Source organism: Acinonyx jubatus, chromosome E4 (genome assembly GCF_027475565.1).
Source record: "Acinonyx jubatus isolate Ajub_Pintada_27869175 chromosome E4, VMU_Ajub_asm_v1.0, whole genome shotgun sequence".
Classification (NCBI taxonomy): Eukaryota; Metazoa; Chordata; class Mammalia; order Carnivora; family Felidae; genus Acinonyx; species Acinonyx jubatus.
In genome coordinates, this window is record NC_069395.1 from 42,249,553 (window position 1) to 42,266,766 (window position 17,214).

The window sequence follows — 17,214 nt, forward strand, 5'->3', positions numbered from 1 at the left end:
GTGCAGCGTTTGCAAAGGAGAAAGTTTTCAGGAGCAATGCTGAATGTGTACAGGGAGCTCACTGAGATGCATTTGCAAGAAGGAAAGTACTATGCACTAACCACTTAGCATGGAGTTAGTGCCCTGGTCACAGAGCAAAGAAAGTTGGCAGAGTCACAAAGGATTTAGGGCTCATGGGAGACCCCAAGCAATGCTGAGGTATGGGTGAGGAAGAAGAATACACAAATAGATGACCTAGCCTTACCTTACAGGTTCTAGACTTTTCTCTGGAGACTAGAATTGCCAACGCAAAGAGGTAAACTATCATTTCCATGGGTCTTTAGAATTTTTAAAGTGCTTTCTCACTAGTTGATTTATCACTCAAAAGTTTTATAGTTGAGAAGCAGATTGCTGGAGACTTTAACTACTTTGACTCATTGGACTAGTTGCAAAACCAGTTTTAAACAACTGGTGCTTTTTATTTCAAGTTTAGGGGCTTTCTCTGTCACATTAAACTTCCTTCTACCTCTGTTGTTGTAGTTATTTCTAAGGCATTAACCCCTGTAAACTCAACTTGGGGGCCTGGCGTGGATCTCTCCTCAGTCTACAGGTCCATCTGTCTCTGCTTAGAGACAGACAAGACATATGGACCAGATTAAGAAGGGCGTCCCTGACCCTGTCCATCTTGCTATTCCATCTGTACCTTTTTCTTTCCATGAACCCTTGCAGACCCTAGACTGATTAAGGTTAACAGAGGATAGATAGGTCAATATTTGAGCTCAGGAACTGCTTTCTTTTGCTGTTCCTTCTTTGGTTAAAACCCCCTGTGATTCCCATCTGAAAAAGCACTGTAACATCACAAGGACGTAGATTTCAGAGCCTGACTTAGTTCTGAATCCCAGCATGACGAATTACTCGCTGCCTTAACTGTCTCTATTTCCTCATCCATAGCGGGAATTAAAAATAACTGTGTTTTGGTCTTGTGAGAGACAAGATAAAATATATTCAGTGTCTGATATAGTGCTAAATACTTAGCAAGTGCATATTAAATTTTAGTTATTATTGCCTACCAAATAATAGTCCCAGGCACTTTAGCAAGGCTCAAGGCTCCTCACAGTGTGACCTCCTCTCCCGCCTTACACTCCAGCAAGCCTGGAGGCTCCTTCTTCTCATGCAAGAGATTCCCTCAAATCCCTGTGTTGTTCTCTCTGGGACTCATGGGGGAGGGCAGAAGGCTATTCCACTTAAGGAGGAAGAGCTCTTCAGACCCCGACTCTGCCCCCCATGGAAAGAGTGGTTCCTTGCAGAAATCACTTTGAGAACATGTCCTTTGAGAAAGGGTTGGAAGGGAGGGCGCTGGAAACTGAAGAGTGAAATTACAGTGAATGATGGGTGATTATACATGAAAGATCTGGAGGGCAACTTGACAATTGAGCTGGAAAAGTCTCATCTTTTACTGATGAGACATAAGAGAAATGTGACTCTTTTTTTCCTGGAGAGCAGCCAGTAACTTACCAAATAAGTAGGAAAGGCATGGGGAAAATGGGTGCCCCAAATGAGTCCCAATTAAGGTGGGACCAGTACATCCTACCATGTGAAATTATTCTCAAATTTTAACATTAGAGTTAATTTTTAGACCTGATAAATTTCAGTAATTAGCTAGGCAGTATAAAAAAAAATTCTGATTATACATGGAGTAGCAAAGACTAACAAAGTGTTATCAAATGATTATATTTAAATGATTTGTAAAAAGAGCACATGAATTATTTCAAAAATAATGTGCCTCAGTTTAAAGTGCTTTAAGAGTTTGTCCCCTGGTTTGATAAAACATTTCCCTTACAATCTTGTTAGCTTTGATAATGGCTTAAATAACTTGTATGCATGACTTTGGTAAAGGTACTTTAGCCTAGTGTATGTGTAAATTATGATATGTTTTAATTAATGTTAAAATTAATATTGGTGCTAAGTTGTTGAGACCTTTCTGGATTCTGTGGCTTTGTTATCCAGTATTCTTTTCATTTCAAATGGCAGTTTTCAAATCAGTGCTGAACATATGTTAACAAAACTGAGAAGCGAGTGTGCTTTTCTTCAACCACTCAAAATCAGAGCTTTTCAGTGGCTCCTCCTGTTTGAACAATGTGCAGAGCAATGACTAATCTTTATTTTGCTTTGGGCCTCTGTCTTATTACTATCCCTGGCTCAACTCTGTGGGAGTCAGGAGGGGACAAATCTCTCTCCCAACCCCTGCTGTATATTGGCAGCTACAATCAGTTGTTGAGATCAGAGTGTGCTGTTAAGGAACCCCATTGTCCAAAACAAGAGACACACACATCATACGAGCAATGGGTCAGAGATGCTCTTTGTTCCGTAGCAGAATATTTTACTAGGATCCTGGAGCAAAATTAATTATAGAGAACAAATTCTGTCCTTTATCCAGGTGTGTGGGAAGAGCAAGAAATTTGGGGCCTTCCTTCATAAAATGGGCATCTGTGAGTATGAACCTCTGAGAACCCGTTCAGATGCTACTGGACATAAAGGTCTCAGAGTTGAGGACCTGGGCTAAGCAACAGGTAAAAGCCTGGAGTGTGTGACCCTAAATCACCTGCCCATCCATTGATCCTACTCTGTTCTCTCATTTTAGGGATATGGAAGAGTCTCCCTAAGCTTTTCCTTAAGATGAATGTAGCCTGGGGAAAGGAAAGTGACCTATGTAGTTGTTTTGGTGAAATTTTCAATCAAGTGATTACATTTTCCCATGGCACGTAGCTTGCAATTATACTTTTATTTGTTTGCTTGTTTACTTGAGGTCTGTTCTCCCTACTAGACTTGGTAACTTTCAAGAAGCTAGGGACCTCAATTGTTTTATTTACGGTGGTAAACCCACACCTAGAAGAGTACCTGACATATGCTAAGGACTCCATCAGTGCTGTTATATGAGTGGATACAGGTGTGTTGGACCAATCCACCGTGAGTCCAGGCTCGTGTATGAGAAGACACTGTGATAGCTCAGGGGAAGATATTATCTTTGCCTTCTGAACACTCAGAGGGCATCACATGAGCAATGTAAGATTTATAAAACCTTGGGTTTAATTCCCAAATAAACATTAGTTTGGCAATTATAGTGAAAATTAATGTAATTTTGAATATGACATCATTTACTGAGTAAAATAATGATTAGAAGTCTTTGCTCGTGACATATAGTGATGTAACCTAGGTTTGTGACACATCAAAAAAAATTAAGAAAGGAGAAAAAGTACCGTTTAGAGCAACCAGCAACTAAGAACTGCAGCCTGAATTCTAGACAGTTCTACATGGCTGCAGACAGGTTCACCAGTGGCAATGTGGCTCACTTATTTAGTGATCTTATGCAAGGCACATCTTCCTGGGTATGCAGTTTCCTTTGCAATTAAGTGTATTTTAGGGGCCTTTTCCAGGTCTAGAAATTTGGTGAGCTGTTTGACAGAGCTTGGAACCAAAACCTGCTGCAGAGGTTTACTGGTTCAGAGCAAGAGCTCCAACCATCATATAGTCTTGGGGATAGTCATTCCTATGTCCTAAAGTTATTAGAAAGTCTAAATAAAGAGTCACACTAAAAGTTCTTAGCATAGAGTCTAGCCAAGAATTAATATTCAGAAAGTTGGCTCTCATTATTTCTATCTTAAATATTACATATTTATGCTCTCACCCTTTTTGTTATTGGAAAGCCTCAAAATAGAGCTGGGATGATTTTTCTTCAAGCTGCACAGCAAAAACTCATGATAGACAGTTGGTCATTTAATTTATCAAAGCCATCCTCTGTGTGACATCAGGACCTTGAAGACTATGCCTTCCCCTATATTTTGAATGGTTTTAGGGTGTTGCTCATCTGTGCTTTTGAGAGAGGTCATGCTATCCCTGACAGAGTGACTGTGTGCCCCACTGCAAATGAACTCCTTCATAAGCATAGATATACCACTATGGCATGATATGCCTTTCCCAATAGAGTTTCTGGCCCAGAGCAGAGGAGTAATTCCTCTCTCCTGGTTTCTTATAAATTCCCTGGAAATTGAGTTTGTCTGAAGATTACTAAGGAAGTAAAAGGCTATATTTAGAAAACATCAATAGACTGGGCTCCATGAAAGAAAGCACATTGTGGGGAATGCCATCTGGTTAGAGACAGCTTCACTAGTGCTTGCAAAGGGCCTTTGCCTTTCCAGGTTGGAGAGGGGGGTGTGGAGCAAATGGTGCGCTGGCCTTTCCTTTCACAAAGTGTGTGGACTCTGCAAGTGCCAAGGCTGTAAGCGGGATCTCCTGGGCCTGTGCTTGTCCAATTCCCTGTCGCTGTAAGGTTCCCTGTCCTCCCTGAAGTTTTCTAACTGTTTCCTTCTCTCCACCCCTCCTCCTTTTTTTTTTTTTTTTTTTTTTTAACTGCTTTCTGCTTGGATCCTCCATAGGAACGCCTTGGGGTAAATATTGTTTTCTCTTTTCCTTGAAGTAAAGAATACGGGAAGTGGGCTTGGAGGAGGGTGCAAGTACAGTTGGGAGGGAAGGAGCCTGCTCGTTGAGAAAGGAGCGGTGAGTTTATACGAGTGGTAAGTTCTCACTGACAACCAAGAGAACAAAAGTGAGGAGTCACCAAGCTTTCTTGGACAGTGATCATTTTTATTGGTTGAGGTATGTATTTGGCTTAGAAGTTGCCTTTTTTAGGTAGGTAGCTATATGAATGTAATACAGTAAAAGAGTTTATAAAATATACAAAACCCCTGGATGCAAAAGACCTGATAATGCAATATTTTTGGATTATCTGTATTAAGAGTTCAAATGGAATAAAAGTGGCTTACAGGCCATGGCCTACAGCCATTAAGAAGGTCTTTAAATTCACATTCTGAGCAAAGCCAACATTCCTTGAATTCTATTAAATGTCTTCTTCCTACCTTGCCTTCTATGGAAGAAAATGATCTCTTATCTCCCTGTCAGAGGGGATGCCGTGTACGGCGGAAGGACAGGGTAAAAGGCAGGCAGAAGCCCTTGTAGTTCCCATCTGATGCTCTGGATCCCATTTCCCCGGACTGTTGGTGTAATGGTACTCTGGGCCAACATGAGGAAAGAACCAGAGCCTGAGCTCAGTCTTTAGAGTCTCATTTCCTACCATCTGTGTCTTTTACAAATTGCAATTGTGTGAATTGAATGCAAAGATCTCAGGGGATAAGAAGGGTGGAGGGAGAAATGCAGGTTGATTTATTCATTTCATTCCTAAAACTAAAAAGGGAAGCATATTTTATCTATTAGGAGCAAACATTTCCAAGTGGCTGAATAGGGAAGCTCATTAGCTGTAGGGCAAGGATAAAGGTGGGCAGGGACTGGAGTTTGGGCCTTCTCCAACTGTATGGCTCTCTGCAGCTTGTGCTAGGTATAGGGCACCTCCGATGAGAAGGGACAGCGGAAGGAGCCAGCCATGCGCAGGTAGTGTGAGCCAGCGTCCTGGCAGGAAGCCTACGTGACATGCTTTCTCTGGAAGCGGCAGCCAACACAGCAGGGGTGTCCTGTCCCTACTGCCCTTCCCCACCCTGTTCTCCCCTGAACTAATGAGTTCTGCCAAGGTGGCAAATGTAGAGTCAAGGAAAGGACTAGCTTAAGTCCTCTGATGAGACTTGCTTTCAACCAGGGGTTCCCAGTCCATTCAACGAATATCATTTGAGAGCCTGCTACTCAAGAAGCACCAGACCAGGCACCATGGGGATCCAGAATGGATTGCCAGTCATGTTCCATAGTCGATCTCTCTTCCATTCCCATTCTGCTAATGTGTTAATAACCAGCATTACTCTAGGCATTGGGGAGAGGAAGTGTTTATTAAAATACTTATTACATGGATGCCTTTGTGCGTGCTCACGTGTTCTTCTGTGTGAATATACATGAGTGTGCGTGTGTGTGTGCACGCACACGCACATAAGAGTGTGTTCAAAATAGGGAGTGAATTGAATTTTTTGTGGGGTCTTCCTGAAGGGGGTCTACTCTGACCCACTATCTGGCCTCTTGCCTCACTATCACCCCTTTTACCTTGTTGTTGTAAATGCGGTAGTGTGAATGCCACTTTCATTTCTCCCCCTGTCTTCTGATCCCTGGGGGCCTCTCCCCTGCAGAACTAACAAGGGGCGGGACATCAAGACCATCAAATCTCTGAGGGTGCTCCGAGTTCTGAGACCGCTGAAGACCATCAAGCGCTTGCCCAAGCTCAAGGTAAGGTTTTCCGAGTCCCCTTCTCCCATCTTGTCTTTAGCCGTGGTCAGCCTGCTTTCAGAGAATTATTTCTGAGAATAGTCCTTTGGCTCACACAGGGACTGGGGTCCTTTCATCGGCCTGAGTGAAAGGTCTTTGTTTAAAAGAAAAATAACCAACATGCCAAGAAATCTATGAGGGGGCTTTGGCCTCTTGGGTCCAGACCCAGGTAGTATTTTATACATACTCTGGCTGTGGCATGTCACCCAGAAAGCACCCTGTGTCGTTAAGGTGGACCCAGAACACCAAAATGGAAGTAGAAGTCTTCTAACTGTGTTGTGGCCAAACAGCAGGTCATGCTGAGTAACCAGGGATGGGTAATTCTAGAGAAGGAAAGGATTTACTAGCCCTGCCCCTTCATATTTTTAAGGCACAGATAGGTCAGCAACTTGCCCAAGAACATAGTCATTTTTGGCAGAAGCAGAGAATGGGGAGGAGCTAACATGCATTAAGTTCTTCCTGTTTCCAGGGCTTGCTCTTCCATAGGTATATTACCTTGATTCTCCTCCTTTCTAACCAGTGTCTCCCTGCTCAACCCTCCTGGGGCTTCTTCCCTGGCTGAGCCTTCCTGCCCTCAGGGTGTGCTTTACCGTTCAAGTCCAGTTGGTTAACACATTGAACCCTCCTCCCCCCACACATATACTGCTGTGAACAGAAGCTGAAGCCTCACTGGGGAAAAAGTTTTTCCTCCTGAATTCCTGTGAGTGAGAGTTAGCCACCCTGAGGGAGGAGGCCAGGATGCCTGGTTCACAGCCCTGAGGTCCACTCCCTGATGCCCAGGCCACACGGCCAGCCAGAGTGAGCCACAGCACCAGGCCTGAGCATGGTCTTCAGGGGCTACGCACACTGTTCACTACAACCTTGTACCTGGTAATAGACCCAGCATTGTTCCAGGCCTCGGTCCATGTCCATGAATATTCATTCCTTTCTGCTCCACCCCAACAATACCGCCAGGGGGCTGAGGCCTTAACCAATGTTGTTAGCTGCAGCCCAGGCTCCAACGGTCTCTTCTTTTCTGAGCTATGTTGGGGTCCTAAGGAGATTGCAGACCACATAATGAGATTAGTTAATAGGCTGGAGAATGCGACCCCAGCCTTGGCTAATTCCACTTAATTACGAAGCGCTGGCTTCTTGCTTTCTCTGCAGCTCCATCACCTGGGGGAAGTGTAGGTGGCTCTGATGAGTCTACAAGGCTGCGTGCCGCTCACATACCCCGCAGTGTTGAACTAATTAAACCAGCGATAGTCACCCAGCGCTGTGAAGAAACAACTGTACCAATGTGGCAACTGCACAAATGCAGTCCCACCATGGGGCTCAACTCTCCAGTGAGCTAAACCTAAAAACCTAGAAAATAACCTAAAAATGGCTTGAAATGTGTCGAATTCCTGTGTAACTCCCCACAGCTCAGGGCCTAGAATGGATTCTGCAGAGTGACATCCAGGCTTGTGACCGAAGCACCAGTCTGATTCTGTCCACCCAGTCCTCCCTTCTCTATGGGAAGGCTGCTCTCCATCCCTTCCTACATCACCTGTTGACTCTTCATCCCCAATACAGCTGGCTTTAAGCTAGAGAACATTTACATGTGAAGTATTGAACATATTTTGATCGAATGTATGGATTAATTCAAATTATCACTAAAATACAGGTGTAATTTACTGTGCTCTCTGATCCATCTAGAAAGGTAAAGAGAAGACCATATGCATGCAATATATAAACCGAATCTAAGAAGGCCACCAAATAGATGTAAGGTTAGGGACAAGCCATGTAAGGGCTAAAATGGGCTAAATGCTCTCAGAGATCCTTTCTGCGATAGATTTCTGTGCCTCCCACTAACTGGAGTACACCTATTGGGATCCCACAAAGGACTTCCACCACTGCCTGGTGCCTTTTGGCCTCTACTGCTTTGGGGTTTACTTTCAGTTTCAGAGCACATGTGCCCTTCCAGGTGGTAGGTCCTGGCAGTCATGACCAGTTTGGAAGCCACCTCTGAATCCCATGAGGTTACTTCTTAGTAAGGTGATATCTCCTGAGGCACTTTCTCAGTGGGGCTGGCTGGTGGTGACGTGGCCCTAGCTCCGCTCTAGGCAAATGCACAGGCCATTCCAGGGACATACAGTGCTCTTTACTTCTCTTTGCAGGCTGTCTTTGATTGCGTGGTGACTTCCTTGAAGAATGTCTTCAACATACTCATTGTCTACAAGCTCTTCATGTTCATCTTCGCTGTCATCGCAGTTCAGCTCTTCAAGGGAAAGTTCTTTTATTGCACGGACAGTTCCAAGGACACAGAGAAGGAGTGCATGTACGTGCAGCCAGCACAAGCCACTCACTTTCTGCTAAAGCATGTTCCAGTGATGCCCACTTAACCCTCCATAGATAGGTCTTCTCTTTCTCTCTTACCCATCTCTCATTTCTTCTTTTAGGAAAAAAGGCAAAATAGGAAACTTTTTGTGTCACACACAGTACATGGCATTTTACATACTGTTTTTCATTATCAATCTTTACAGTGACCTTTTGAGATAGGTTTCATTTACGTACTCTAGATGTGAAAGCTGAGGCTCAGGAAGTTTAAACTGCTCAAGGTTGTACGGTGACTAGTAAAAGGATTAGGATTTCATCTTCCATGTCTACTGGGCACCTAATACCACTTTTATTCTGCAATGATAGACTGCCTTTAATAATACACTGCTTTCTTCCTTGCATTTGTATCCTGATTATGACTTAGCCACATGATTGAAGTTTGTAGAATTTCCTTACTCTCCCACGAGCTGTAGTGAAGAGGCCCTGTTTCATTTGTACTCTGGTTTTAGAGGCAACTATGTAGATCATGAAAAAAACAAGATGGAGGTGAAAGGCCGGGAATGGAAGCGCCATGAATTCCACTACGACAACATTATCTGGGCCCTGCTGACCCTCTTCACTGTCTCCACAGGGGAAGGATGGCCTCAGTGAGTGATGGGTTTGAGTTGGCATGCTTGTCTGTGAGCTGGGCTAGGGCCACGTGGTTGCCTTGAGAAGCTTATTCAAGATGAATGAGGCTAACCCTTTGTTATTATACCAGGGAAAGTAAGTGGTTATGAGTGGGTGAGAGCTGGAAGAGAGGAGGAATGAAAAAACTTAAAGCAAAAATCAAGAGGGAGATAACAAAGTCAGAGATGTTTGAAACTCTTCTTGTTTTAGCCAACTGAGTTGAGTGGAGTCATCTGACTCTTGTAGAGCAAATAAGTTTTGAATGGCTCTCCACCCCTTAGAAGAATTCCCTGGGGACTGTTTTGAATACATTTATCCTCCACATTGGCCCTTCACCTTGGGATTGAGGGTTAAGAATGAGTTGGAAGACTCAGAGACACTTTCTGTGGTCACACCTCTATGAAGAAGACAACAGAATGCAGTTTCTTAGGCTGCTAATGTCTGATTTTTCAGAGACTTGGCAATTATTAAGACCCCACTTTCTGGTGGCAGCATACTCTAGTTGGCAGTATGCCAGGAAGTCCAGGGGTCTCTTGGTATTGAATATGACAACCTAAGCTATAAACTAATGTCACTCTGTTGTTTAGCAGTTGGATGCATGATAGAACAGGGCATAGAAAAAGCAGTGGATCTGGGGTCACTGGATCTTCACCACCTTGATTATGGACCCTAAAAATTATGGTGGATCTACAAAGTCAAAGAAGTCATATAAGAAAATATAATAGGTGGCACATCTCCTAATGAAGCCTTGAGTCAGAGCCACTGCCAAGATTTCCATCCACCATCCAAGCCCCCTCATTCTGTCCCTACAGAGTCTTACAGCATTCTGTCGATGTGACAGAGGAAGACCGAGGACCAAGCCGCAGCAACCGCATGGAGATGTCCATCTTTTACGTGGTCTACTTTGTGGTCTTCCCTTTCTTCTTTGTCAATATCTTTGTGGCTCTCATCATCATCACCTTCCAGGAGCAAGGAGACAAGATGATGGAGGAGTGCAGCCTGGAGAAGAACGAGGTAAAAATAAGTGGTCTAGAGCATGGGACAGCAGGGGCTCCAGAAAGGGCTCTTGGACAGCAGTGGTAGGAAGGAAGACTGAATTTTCTTGACTTTATGAAAAAAAGACAAAGAGATGGGAAAGATTAGTTATTCAGTCATTAAGTAAACATTTTTTTTAAGAATCAGCTCTTTTAAGACTTAGGCATGAGGCACAGAGAACTGGAAGGTTTAAGATGTAGTCCCTACCCTTATGCCATGAGTAGTATAGAGGTGGTAGTAAAAGATGTGTGCCAAATTTACAACATTAAGACATTTGCGTACCTGGCTCTGTCCCTCTGTGGCATGTATTTGCTATAAGGATAGGGAATATGACTTGCTTATTGCTGCTTTTCCAGTAACAAGCATAGTTCTGGCACATTGTCGAGCTCATTATTTTTGTAATGGAAAGGAACCAGAGACTGTTAGAGACTATGAGAGAAATACAAATAAAGTGCTCTGGGAATGCCTAGGGAGATAGAGTTTTACTTCTGACTGAGAGCATCAGGTAAGGCTTCCTGCCTAATCGTCTCAGCCACCGGCTGTATAAAAGGACATTACTAGGAACCGTAAAGTCCATATCCCATATGATATCCCAGTGCTGTGTACAGTTAAAGTGACCATGCACCTGTAGTTTTGTCTACATAATCCCTGTTGCCGTCTTTCCTTTTGCTTGTCTAGCCCTATCTTTGTTTTCATACACTGTCCTGTTTTTCTAGCCACCTAACAGAGAGCCCACCAATGTGCAAGGTTTAGGGGACTTGAGCTTGAGCTAATAGCTGTGACTTTCCTTCAGAGGGCGTGCATCGACTTCGCCATCAGTGCCAAACCTCTCACCCGCTACATGCCGCAGAACAGGCATACCTTCCAGTACCGCGTCTGGCACTTCGTGGTGTCGCCGTCCTTTGAGTACACCATTATGGCCATGATCGCCTTGAACACCGTCGTGCTGATGATGAAGGTGAGGGGGTGGTGGCTTGCAGGCATTCAGGAGACTGAGCCTTGGGGCCCGTTCCCTCACAGAGCAATTACATGTGCACTCGAGACACTGGGCAGACACTCCAGCATTCAAGTCTGTTGCCTCCTTACCTCCTTTAACACTGTGGAATCTCTTTTTGATCTTGTCCCATTCAACAGCCCAGCTTCTACATCTTTGGAGCAAAATGCAGTGAGACACATTGTAGCAAAGAAGCACAGTAGCTCCCAGGACCAGAGATGCTGATGGCAGTCAGATTCAGTCAGATTCAGACAAGAGTGGAAATGTATGATCTAGGTGATCATGGGGTTCTAAAGGAGTGTTGGAAGAGGTTTGATCTTATTTAATAAAAACTGGTAAAGTAATTAACTCCAGAAAATGTTTCTATCCTGCCCACCTTCATCTCTGGGAAGACTGGCTATTTTGCTAATAAGTAGCCACAGCTAGGCATGGTCTGTGCTCTCCTCTGTTTTGTTTTGTTCTGCTACATGGGATCCATCGTCCTTCTCTCCAGCACTCGATGCACGTCTCTCCTCTGACACCACACACTAGAGTGTCCCCCAAGGGCAGGGATGAGAGATGGCCAGCCTCAGTGACAAAGAATAACCCCCTCACCTTAAGGGTTTGATTCTTTTTCTCCTCTTTTCTCTTCTTGGCAGTACTACTCTGCTCCCTGTACCTATGAACTGGCCCTGAAGTACCTGAATATTGCCTTCACCATGGTGTTTTCTCTGGAATGTGTCCTAAAGATCATCGCGTTTGGCTTCTTGGTATGTCATGGCATTTATCCCAGCATCACACTTGTCTTCCCTTCCTTTTGGATGCATTCCCAGCCTTTGTTGGAAGGGGGGTGGTTACCGCTATTCCAAAAATGGTTCACCTGACCTAATTGTGGGCCTGTTTCAATAAACTGCCATAAAGACAAGAGGATGTGTGAGGGTGTTAGGAGAAAGGGCAAAGGATCCCCAGCTCCAAACTCATCTAGCCATCAGTTCTGGTCCTTTCAGGTTCTGTCAGTGGTTTAGGGGTGACAGTCATTGGGTCTTGCTAAAACTACAATTTATTTGTTGATAGGAACCAAACAAAGATTGGACTAATAAGCCTTGAGTGTTTGTTTATTGGTAAAAGGTATGAGATTTTATAATTCATATGGGAAAATACCTGTCTCTCTTAGCCTCAAACATAGCAGATACTAGATTTTACCTAATTGTCCTCCTCCCGTTAGTTACATGAAGCGTAATTTCTGCCTACAACAATAAATGTTTATTGCTTAAGTTTACAAAGACTAATGACCTTTAAAGTGCGTGTGTGTGTGTGTGTGTGTGTGTGTGTGTGTGTGTGTGTGAAAGAGGGGGGGTGGAGGGAGAAAGAGGGAGGGAGAGAGAGGTTGATAGGTAGATATACTGGAATTAGGTTTGAGGGGGATTGGGATGAGTTTTTCTTGTATGAGTCTTTTACTTTTCTTCAACTATTAATTATAATTGCTTGGCACATTCTTGCATCTGCTCTCAACAGTGTTAAGCAAACCTAGCCCTTTGCTTCAGTGTCCTATAAACAAAATAATTCTCTCTGCACCCCCCCCTCCTTGCTTCAGCGTTTACAGTGAGATCAGTGGGATGCAGATAAACCCACTTGACAGCTGTTTCACACTTATTTAGTGTGTGAGCTACCATTTCAAATTGTGTGTGTATGTGGCTTTCCCTGCAAGAAAAGAAACTTTGCTTATTATCTGAAAAAGGGCTTGTCTGGTAGCGGTTTTAGCAGGGACTCTGAGCTGGGCCTGATAATTGTGAGTGTTGATTGTAGGGGCTGCTTTTGGTCTCCTGATGGGTCTTTGAAAAGTCATTAACTTGATGGTTTGGGGAGGGGAGTTGAAGAGAACCCATTGCAGGTGGCTCTATTGTTGTTTGCTTGACTCCCCTTTGAGTATTTTGAGACTTGAGGAAATAAAAAAGTAAAAAGAAACTGCCACCAACAAAGATGCCTTTATAATACAGTCTAGCCGTGAGCAGGGTGAGCAGAGTGAGGGAGAAGCTGGTGCCACAACAGGGAAAGTTTTTCTATGCATCTTGATTACTTGCATGTACCATTGACATTGTCTGTGACTTAAGTCCCCAACTGTGTGTTAATTATGGTGAATGCTGAATACATACTTACAAGCTTAACTAGACTGGCCCCAGAGTCTGCCTCCTTCCCACCCTCACCTCCATATTTTTATTCAAGGTCTAGAGGCATTTTCACCCGTTAAAAGGCACATTAGGTCCAAACAAGTCTTTACACTGATATAGTACTCTAGGTTTCCAGAATATCCTAATGTATACTATTTTGTTAGATCTTCTCAGTGACTCTGAAATACGCATGGCAGATGCCATCATTATCATTGTCGATGTTGTTCATTTAAATGAGGAAATTGAAGTTCAGAAAAATGGTATAGCTTTTTTAAAGATGACACAATAGGGGCACCTGGGTGGCTCAGTCATGTAAGCATCTGACTCTTGATTTTGGCTCAGGTCATGATCTCATGGTCTGTGGGTTTGAGTCCCATGTTTGGCTCAAAGCAGTGCAGAGCCTGCTTGGGATTCTCTCTCCCTTTCTCTCTGTCCCCTGCGCCTCTCATTCTCATATTCTCTCTCTCTCTCTCTCTCTCTCTCTCTCTCTCTCTCTCTCTCTCTCTCTCTCTCAAAATGAAAAATAAATAAACTTGAAGATGACCCAATAAAAGGCAGTAGAATTGGAAAGTAGGATGGGAATAAAAAAGGAAGAAGAAAAAAGAGGGAGAGAATGAACATATATTGTTTGCCATATTAAGTATTCATTTTAGCCTTATAACAACTCTTTTAGATAGGTGATACAGTTTCTTATATGGATGGGTCAGGGCTCGTGAAGATTCAGTACTTTGCCCAAGGTTACTAAAAGACAGAGCCAGCATTCAGATCCTGGTCTAATCTGACTTGAAAGCCCATGATCTGTCCACAAGAATCTACTAGTCTACACTACACTAAAGCTCCTTCACCTGGAATCCAGAGCTTCTGTCCTCTAAGACCTAGAGTCGTATTCTCTCTACTGTATGAGGGCCTAAGATCAAGAAGCTCACTCCAGGTTGGGAATAGTAGAGCCCTGAGAAATTATGAACTCGGAGACTCAACTTAGTTCAATTCCTGAGGAAGTAGGTACTCTTCATGGAAAGTGAGTTTGGGAGGCTGTGTAGCCTGTTTCTCTACATGCCCAGCAGATGAGCCTCCCTAAGCCTTAGTTTTGTCTTTCAAAACGAGGATCACAATAGCTATCTTAGAGGTTTATATACTTTGTTGTGTATACCCAGTTAGGCAATGTACCTAAGGTCCTTAGGTTCTAGTCCTGAGAAGGTGCTCAATAAAGGTAGCTTTGCTCTTACCACACTCCTTTGCTCTCCCAACTGCATGTCTCTGCTGATTCTTCTTGCCACTCCTGCCACTGAGTGTTTTATGAACATAGGATATTGATCTTGACATACCTGTAGGATCTGTGGGAGACACAAATGAACTGAAAGAATGCCAAGGGACTACCCCATATCTGGCACATGTCATAAAATTCACTAATGCTCATTGTGAGGGTAGGGGAGTTAACTTTAGCTGTGCTCTGAGAGTCTCCTATGGGAGGTGCTGCCCAAGGACAAGCCAGTGACTTTGGAAACCCAAGTATTCTGTTTCTTTTAAGGAATGTAGTCCAAGGTCTGTGTTCACCTGAGCACTGGAGATAGGAGGAAAGCCTCCTCTCTCTGTTAAGCAGAGTGTTACATGGCTGGTGCATCTTCCAGGTCCTTTATTTCTCCTCCATTTCCTTCAATACACTCATTTTATTACTCAAAAGTTGTAATAAAGCAGAGAAAGAGGGGAAAGATGAAGTCTTGTTTGTCCTATTGCCCCGTGGAGTTAGGAGGAGATTTTTGGCACATCTTTGACCTTTAATCACTTAGAACATCTCTGTGATTTTTATTAATAGTTGAAAGTCAGAACTGTATATTTATAGAATCACATGGTATAATATAGATGACTTAAAGTTGTAGAAAGCCTTAGAGTGATATTGTAAATAATTTTATTGCCTTATGGGTGACAATGATCTTGCCTTTTTTTGGACTTTATAATGTTCTTGGCCACAAATCTCTTTCTTACATATTTTTATGTAGCTTTTTAGTGACAGATTCAAAAACAAGGTCTTCAAGTAGTGATGAGACTGCTTCCCAAATGAGAAATGCCCAAATCAGTAAAGGAGAAATAGCATTTCCGATTAGACATAGGAAACTGAAGTCAAAGTTAGGATGACCTTGTACATGAACTGACAAGTTTTAATTCCAAGTTACAAACTTATGTAATGAAAGGTGTCTCTTCACCATTTCTTTTCCTCCTTTTTCTGATGCTCCCATGACCGAATTCACATGGCAGAACTATTTTCGAGATACCTGGAATATCTTTGACTTTATCACCGTGATTGGCAGTATCACAGAAATCATTCTGACAGACAGCAAGGTGAGTGGCTCATACATCCTTGTCTTTAAGCTTGGCCCTGGAATAGCAAAAAAAAAAGAAAAAAAAAAATCCTTCTGTGCGTACAGCCCATTTTTAACTCGTCCAGCTAAATGTGTAGCCCTCTTGGTGTTGGGAGTTCATTTCCTCATTCCTGAGCATCCACCAGAAAATGCAAACATTGGAGGGCACTGACTGGATCTCATGGAAGGTTCTGTTTCATTTGCATGACTCAAAAAGCAGCTACCTAATGGGGTGAGTGCAATAGACCATACCAGAAGAGGGCTCGTGTACACAGTGTCCTGCTAGATTCTTTAGGAGGCACAAGAGAGGCATAGTATCTTTGCCATCAAGGTTGTTAGACCTGAATTGTTACCCTAAAACTGTTTATCCTAAAGAAGACTTGGAGGGTTCATCATAACTCTCTTTGAATGTTGACATGGCCACCATATGTCCTGGAGGGGTTATTAGGTATGTTCTTGGGCATCTAAGTGCAGTTAGGACCACTAGGCCTGCTTAGAAGACTAGGGAGGCTAGTTTTGTATGATATATGCAGGGCACTCTTCTGGGGTCCTACCCATACCCTTCTACCTGGGAATAGAGTGCAGGCCTGGGAAGGCTTAGAGAGATGGTCCTCACTGGCCCATCAGTTGACGATGGGGTTGAAAACAAGACAGAATCTGTGTCCAATTCCATGATCTGAATGAGGGATACATATGCAAATACTAGTGCTTAGTTTTTGCTAAATGACCGTAATGTCACTAATTATATGCTTCCTTTTGGTCCACCAGCTGGTGAACACCAGTGGCTTCAATATGAGCTTTCTGAAGCTCTTCCGAGCTGCTCGTCTCATCAAGCTTCTACGTCAGGGCTACACCATCCGTATTTTACTTTGGACTTTTGTACAGTCCTTTAAGGTAAGCAGCACCAGATCCTCCTCTCTTTCTTATCAGACAGCACAGCCGGGCCACACAGTGTCATTACACTGGTCCCTTCACCTCGAGGAATGAGTGTTTGTCAGAAGCATTAAATAGATACAGCAGTTCTTAGTTATAATGCAGCTCAGCCAGGCAGCAGGCAGCTTGTGTTTAACTGGAGAGAATCTCATTCTAGAAAAACACCTCCACATTATAACTCAGTTCCCTTCTTTGTTCGCTGAGGCCTGTTTTATCAGGTGTGCTCCCTCTCGAGGTATTCCAAAGCTCCTCCAGCGATCCTGTCCAAGTAGAGAGCCAGACACCTGTAGTAATGCATCTTCTGCATTTTGAGGGACTTGCCAATGGCTGTAGGTCACATTAAAAGTTTTTCAACGTGGGGCGCCTGGGCGGCTCAGTCGGTTAAGCGTCTGACTTCAGCTCAGGTCACGATCTTGTGGCTTGTGAGTTCGAGCCCTGTGTCAGGCTCTGCACTGACCGCTCAGAGCCAGGAGCCTGCTTCTGATTCTGTCTCCCTATCTCTTTATGCCTCCCCTGTTCACGCTCTGTCTCTCCCTCTCCCTCAAAA

The 17,214-nt window shown here is 43.6% G+C and overlaps 1 protein-coding gene across 6 annotated transcripts in view; it reads left to right on the forward strand.

Annotated features, from left to right (window-relative positions):
* The window catches only part of CACNA1E (calcium voltage-gated channel subunit alpha1 E), a 587,464-nt gene that overhangs the window by 530,606 nt on the left and 39,644 nt on the right, over nt 1–17,214 (forward strand). For all 6 annotated transcript variants that reach the window (XM_053209404.1, XM_053209402.1, XM_053209403.1 and 3 more), the window contains 8 exons: nt 6,099–6,195; nt 8,373–8,533; nt 9,042–9,179; nt 10,014–10,215; nt 11,030–11,194; nt 11,869–11,979; nt 15,631–15,714; nt 16,503–16,628. In XM_053209404.1, coding sequence (XP_053065379.1) covers nt 6,099–6,195; nt 8,373–8,533; nt 9,042–9,179; nt 10,014–10,215; nt 11,030–11,194; nt 11,869–11,979; nt 15,631–15,714; nt 16,503–16,628 — 1,084 coding nt within the window. The remainder of the gene's footprint in view (nt 1–6,098; nt 6,196–8,372; nt 8,534–9,041; nt 9,180–10,013; nt 10,216–11,029; nt 11,195–11,868; nt 11,980–15,630; nt 15,715–16,502; nt 16,629–17,214) is intronic.